At 44.2% G+C, this 7212-nt stretch overlaps 1 protein-coding gene across 1 annotated transcript in view; it reads left to right on the plus strand.

Moving 5' to 3' along the window:
* LOC311006001 (AT-rich interactive domain-containing protein 1B-like) overlaps window positions 1-7212 on the plus strand; it is a gene marked incomplete at its 5' end in the record, with an annotated part of 167819 nt that overhangs the window by 109948 nt on the left and 50659 nt on the right. Inside the window, one exon of the mRNA XM_083998603.1 lies at window positions 5790-6093. Within this exon, the coding sequence (XP_083854729.1) occupies window positions 5790-6093 (304 nt within the window). The remainder of the gene's footprint in view (window positions 1-5789; window positions 6094-7212) is intronic.

Below are 7212 nucleotides of genomic sequence, written 5' to 3' on the forward strand. Positions count from 1 at the left end.
ACACATCCCAGCAAGCGCACACATATTATCGAGCAAACACATACCCCATCCAGGCACGCTCGCACACACAGCAAACAGAAGTATTGAAACAGTTATGAGGGTGTAACGTACTGTGGGTGAGCAAGTACATTTTGACCAGCATTTCATAGTGTAGTGCTCAAATTGTCATAATTTTTATCAATTCTCATCATCACCACCAATTATCATCATCATTCCGGCCTTAGTAGACATTCCAGCTGATTGACATCAAAGAAAGAAATGATGGTGTGGGTGTTGTGTTAAATCTCCCTCCACTAAGTCTCTCTCTTCTCTTCTTCTTTCTGTACTTAATAGCACTTAGTGAAGGGTATTACAGTTGGTGCTCTACATGGGGCATCACATTAAAACCCTCTTTCACACATACACACATACACAGTCAGCAGTCCATTTGGATTCATTTGCATGGCATTTCATTTGGATTTTGCCTCAATCGACGGTTTGGGGAGAGGATAAAAAAACACATCTTTGTGTAATAGCATTTCTGCTCAGTCTCCAGTGCGCCATAAAGATAGAAAGCACAGCGGCCGGAGCCGATAAATGAGCGCAGTGCTGCCATGAGCCGACCTGTCCCTCAGGCCTCCAAACGATGGCTATTGGAGTTAATTACAGTTTGCATCATCATATTTACCCAGAGAAGAGAAACAGAGAATAAAACTGGCCTCTGAGCTCACTGAGGTGTTATTTCTATATATACATACTGTACCACTGTGAGGTGGAGAGCAGTTGGCTGAGAAACATTATAATGGATTTTCCTCTTGACCCATAAAAACACAGGTCTTGTGTGCACGCAACAGTAAAAACAATAGTAGTTTACACAAATATGAATAGAAAAATAGTATTAAAGAACAGGTTCACATATGTTCTGATCCGCTTCTACAGTACTTACATTATAAGATCGTTCCGCTTCTGTATAGTGACCATGAAGTGATATCTTCATAATGCAATTCCAGTCGAAGAGATGAAGAATAAAATCCACAGTCCTCATTATGTCCCAATATGAATTCCAAAGTTCAGTCAGAGCTGAAATGAGGCTTCGCCAGTCTGACTTTTAGTCACGTCAAGTGGGTATCTTCCACAGTAACAGGCTTTTTATTGCAAAATGACTTCTTTCTTCCCCAGCAGTGTCTCCTGGCTGAGCTGCAGTGGACTGATCATAACACAAACTTTTCAAAATAACCACTTGATTTGGTCACACAGGCTTTATGAGCAGAATGGTCATTAGAGCAACCAGTACTGTAACACCATCAATGCACCCATAGTTGTGCTGCTGTTGTTTTAAGACAGCCATGGAAAAGGGCGATTCTATCTTCATAACACACTGAAGACTGTAAATCCATTTGAAATTATATATTTATGTAGCACATGCACTGTGTAAATGTTGAGACCACAGGAACCTACACAGCTCCTTTACCATCACTGAGAGCAGAGCAGCCATTGAACTCTCAGGTAATTCCTCTGTTGTCAGTTTTAAAGTAATGAAGCACATACTGAGCAGGATGGACTCACCCATCAACATAGGCTATGTCAGCCAACATATATCATGTTGATAGAGATATAAATATCATATATAAATCAGTAACCTGCTTTTTTCTGTTCTTTAAAGGTTTATTTCATCCAAATTACATATATTTAAAAGAAACAGATTTGTGCTGCCCTCCCCAGGACAATGGAAGTGAATAGTGTTTCACTGTATTTCATCATGGTAGTAATAGGAACAGCGTTTTGAGAAATGTTGCTGTTGAATTTCTGAAATGTCATTCTGATGATGTGAGAAACATAAACTAAATTCAATTTACCTGCGCTGTATTCAGGGGCAGCGAAAATATCAGAGAGAAAATAATAAATACCAAAACACTAAGACACCTGTAGAGTTACACCAGACAAACATAGACTTAATGATGATTGTATTAAATCAGACATTGTTTTACAATAAGGTACAAATATTTATTGTAACTGTACTTAAATGTTCGAGTTACCAATTTACATTCCAATCACATTTCTTGAAGGATAATGGGTATTGAGTTATAGTATTTGCATTGGAAAGTCCATGTTTTGGTCGTGTGCAGTCTGCAGCCGTGAGGGAGGTTGTTTCTCAGTGTTACCGCTCACAGTGCTCAGTGGCTGTTTGAGTTTGTATTTCAGGCTCTAGTTAGCTGGCTAGCCATCTGGTGCAGAGCCCTCAGCCATACTATCCCTCTGACAGGGACAGAGAGACGGACAGAGAGACAGAAAAATAGATATTCGATGTGAGACTCTGTATGTGTGAGAGAGAGGGAGAGAGAGAAACTAGCTAGTTTTTTCTTGTCGCTCTCCTTTCCTGTGGTCCACAGGAAGCTGCAGCTATTAGCTCCTCCCTGTCTAGACAGAGAACTACTTTCGCACACACACACACACACACACTCTCTCTCTCTCGAACTCACACACGCTCGGTGCCTTCTACCATAGCAACTTTGATTAATTCCCAGTGTGCAGTGAGAGGAGACAACATCAGCACCATGGTCAGGGGAAAAAGGCCCACAGTCTGCTGGATGTGACAGCTCCCTGCTTCACACTGATGCCTCATACCCTGCTGGTGTGTGTGTAAGAGAGAGAGAGAGAGAGAGAGAGAGAGAGAGAGAGAGAGAGGGTCGGTGTGTGTGAGTGAGAGATGGGCTGGGGAGTGTGTGTATTTGTGTGTGTATGTGGCCTCATCTGTCCCCTCGGCCGCATCAGTGCTCAAGCATGTCTCGCTGTGACAGTCCTGCAGCCTGTCGTGTATACACACACACACTCACACTAAACGAGAGAGTGCAGGAAGGCGCCAACACCAGCGAGGTGAAGGGTCACGAGCGACTGCCTCTCCAATGTTGTGTGAAATGTGTAGATGGCAGTCTCGCCCCATTATGTGCGTACATGCTACGGCATGTGTGTGTGTGTGTCTTGAGGCAGACAGGGGGCATCTCAAAGTAACTGGTTATTATCACCTCAATATTTTTCTTATTATGACAATTACATGCTCCAGGAGCGAATTAAGCGATACAGGACGCCAAGCGGGAGTGGTTGACAGCTATTTGGAGACTCAATGCACAGAGCAATTTGCAGCCCCGAGCCAAACAAATTGGATTTGGGCCACTTTGGATTGGGGCCCCAGATTGTTGGGCGTTTGGATCCCCCGACCGCATGCCTGCGTGGCTGGTTAGCTGGCTGGCTGCATGGATGGATGGCTGGCTTCGATTCTTTACACATGACTATGCAACACACTGTTAGCCAGGTAACAAAATGCTTCATGGCCCTTGACGAGGATTAAGTGTAGGCATGGCGTTAGTGTGTGTGTGTGTTGATAAATGCATTATATTGTGAAATGACGTTTTTTACGGTAGTGTTTCTGCAACCATAAGTTAAAACCACGGCTTTATTGGGTATTTACTATTGACATGTTTACAGCCGACTAGTGATAAGCTTTCCCACCTTTTCATGTTGCATACTGCTGCTACTTTTTTGGTCTTAGGCCACACAGCTGTGCTCAAGTGTGTGTATAATCCAAATGAGCCTAACAGCCTCTAAACGAATTACTGGTACGCATTTTCCCACCCCTAAACTGCCACTGGAAAAGCTGGCAACAGCACCCAATTAGGTGAAATGCAATTATTCCCATCCATTCACACAATTAGCCTGTGGGTTAACAACCTAGCAGTACATCCGGCTAGCTCTCTGTGTTTTTTTTGGGGGGGAAAGCCATCGCTATGGTTACGGTGGCTCGCCTGGTAACCCCCTCCATGTCAAATGGCACGCACCGCGGGCCCGCCGGTAAGTCGTAAATATCATTGAGCCCTATTGGTGGAGGCAGCAGGTTACATCAGCGCGCACAGGATGCTGGGTGATTTGATTGGCTGAGACAGGGAGTGGTACCACGGGTGAAAGAGAGAGAGAGAGAGAGAGAAGGGAGAGCGGGTGCCCCATGTGCTCAGTCGTGCGAGGGTAGATAATGCCAGGTGACAGACTGGCAGGCTGGCAGAGCGGGTGGGCACTCACAGCGGCATGATGGAAAACAAAGGCTTTGTGTGTCAGCGCCGAGATCGCATTAACCAAAACAAGCAGCCACAGACAGACTGCCACACTGACTTGGTTGTCTGTTCCAGGAGCTAAGCCCTCCATGGATGGAAAGACGATGGGGGGACGCCTGTCTCACTTTTTTATATGAAATAACATGGTGCTAGGATAATGAGAAAAAGTACAGTGTTTTCCTGCTGTTTACATAGAAATGACTATTTGACAGAGCTGCATAAATCCAAAACAAATGGCTTTTTGACAGCCGGTGCGCTGCAGGGATTGGCAGATATTTATAGCGCTGATTTTAATATATAGTTTGGATCCTTCTGACAGTGTTCGGCTATTTAAATTGGACTCTTGTGTTTTTGAATCTGCAGGCTTCACTGCAGTTTGAAAAATATGTATTTTCTAGTGGTATGGTGGCTCCTTAATGTGCCATGAGGCTGTTTTCACTTTAGTTGTCCAGTCTGACACTTGTGCAGTTACATTACATTACACCGACCTTCGGATCAGATCAATGCACACTTGTGATGAGTGCATTATTCTGTGTAACTGTGACGGAGGTACAGTCACATTACAATAAGCATGTAAGTGTTGCTGGGTAAGTTTTAATTTTAAGACATAAATATAAAGTCTAAGTGACAGATGAATTGACACATGTGTTGTAGCAGTGCTGGTTGCACAGGGCTCAGGTGGGACAGAAATGGGGGGTCAGCAGGCCTGGTGTAGCAGGTAGGATCAGCTGGCACGTACCTGCAACTCTTCCCCTTCCTCCCCAAGTGGGCACCAGCCAGGAAACCAGGGTCACTTACAGGTGACTTCCTCCATATTCAGCTACAGCTGGGGCACAGCCGCTAGTCTTAGAGTGTGTGTGTGTGTGTGTGTGTGTGTGTCTGTGTCTCCAGATATATGTGGTGTGTAGTTTAAGGGGAGGGCAGCCATCACATTGCATTCTCCTTACTTCTACCACTGTGTCCCTTTCATCTCTCTTTCTCTTCTCACTCCCCATTTTTTCCTTGTGCTGTGAGTATTTTGTCAGCAGTATTGGTGGGGAATCCCTGGAATCAATTCAGGAGGGGGAGTACCCACTAAGCACACACATACACACATACACACATTCACACACTCACTCTCTCTCTCTCACACACACACACACACACACACACACACACACACACACACACACACACACACACACACACACACACGCACACAAATACACATGCACACAAATACACAATCCTCACCACAGGGAATGAAAACGGTAATATGAACTTACCCTTGGTCTGAATGAAAGCCCATTACAATTCATTTTTACCACTGCACCACAGTGTACGGTGGCGGCTCCTTCTGCGGGCAGTGTTTTTGCTTCTCTGCCATATTAACCGCTGTCACTACCTCAGCAGGTCACAGAAAAGTCACACACTGCTCATGCACATGTAAACTTTTAACCTGTAGTGCCTTATGAAAACTACAGAAATCTGTTTGATGTTTTTCTTATTTCTTTTGTAGATAATTCAATCTGGTCTTTTAACCACATAATCATATTCAACCATGCTGAAATAGTTGCAATGCTACTATTTTATTATGACATAATACGGAACCGGGGAAATTTTGTGCTTGCTTGAGTTTAAATTTGCCACCTGCTGCATGTCACCTCTCATAAAATGCTTGGGTGAGCTTTATAAATACTCACTATAAGTCTCTTTCTTCTGTTGCAGGATCTGTCCGGCTCAATTGATGACCTCCCTACAGGGACGGAGGTCGGTCTGGGCTCAGCCGCCAGCGCCGGCGGCTCCTCCAGCAGCAGCAGCAGCAGTAGCCAGGGGGAGCAGGGAGGCGCCAGTAACCAGGGACAGTCCCCCTTCTCCCCACACGCCTCCCCGCACCTCCCCAGCCAGCGCAGCGGCCCCTCTCCCTCCCCCGTTGGCTCGCCCGCAGGCTCCACTCAGTCCCAGCAGTCCCGCTCTGGCTCCGGACCCATCTCTCCCGCCAGCGGACCCTCTGCCAACACCGCCGTACCAGGTAGGATTGTCATTAGAGCCACTAAAAAAAAGCACACACACATGAATCCTTCTAATCTAATTTCATCTTGATGAAAGGTGCAACTTGTAGCATAACTTTATTAGTTTAATCACCGCAAACAAACAAGACTATCACTGACAAGATTTGCTGCTGCAACCAGACACTGCACTGCATTTTACATGGTGTACCGCCAAGTTAGATTCCCAGGGAAATTTGCAAAATTGCTTTACAGCTTAAGGGGAAATTGCTTTGTGCCACCAAACAAGAGGCTGCTGTTTGAAACCAAATTAGAAAACAATCACAAACATACCCCAGTCAGTGATGTCACATCAGGGGTATTGCTTGTGACAGCTGATGGAGGAAAAAAAAAAAGCTGCTGTGACATCACTGATTGGGACGTGGCCAGCCAGAGTTTCTCACCAGCTCTTTTTTTTTTTTTTTTTTTTCTCGAGGTTTATAAACTGTTTGATAATAATAGTGATCCTTGGATCCTTTAAGGCAGTGCCATTAGTAAACCTGTTGCTGCTGAAAGCATTTCACAGTTATCACACCTACATTTCTGTCTGACCTTTCCATTTATTTTGCTATTTAAAGACCCATTTCATTTGTTTTTAAATATGTGCATTTAAAGAGGATTTTAAAAAGGTCATGTAGAAAAACTGACCCTGGTGCAGAATAGGTATACATGTTTCCAGAAATAACAGCATTCCAGTATTTAAATGTGGCATGTGTTTGCAGTCTGAGAGCGAGTTGCAAGGATAAAGCTTTTACATCACACCTTTGTTGAAGCAAATAGGCAAATTAATCAGGACAAGGGAAAACAGGGGTGAACTTGTTTTTTTCTTCTTAATCAGTGTCTTAATTCAACATGATTATCCACTTTAATATTTTCCATGTAAACATGTAAATTTGACCTCTTTTTATAAGAGCAGGCTGGATAACCCGTAGCTGGTGGCAACATCTCCGTCTCACATCTTTTTTTTCCTTTTTTTTTCTTCTTATCTCCATCTCACTGTATAATCCATTCAGATCAATTTTCATTCTGCCGGTTTGGACAGAAGATGAAGTCGAGTGTACGCTGCAGCAGAGAACCAAATAATATCAATCCAGCTTGTCTAG

This window comes from Trachurus trachurus (genome assembly GCF_905171665.1).
Source record: "Trachurus trachurus genome assembly, chromosome: 22".
In the NCBI taxonomy this organism is placed as follows: domain Eukaryota; kingdom Metazoa; phylum Chordata; class Actinopteri; order Carangiformes; family Carangidae; genus Trachurus; species Trachurus trachurus.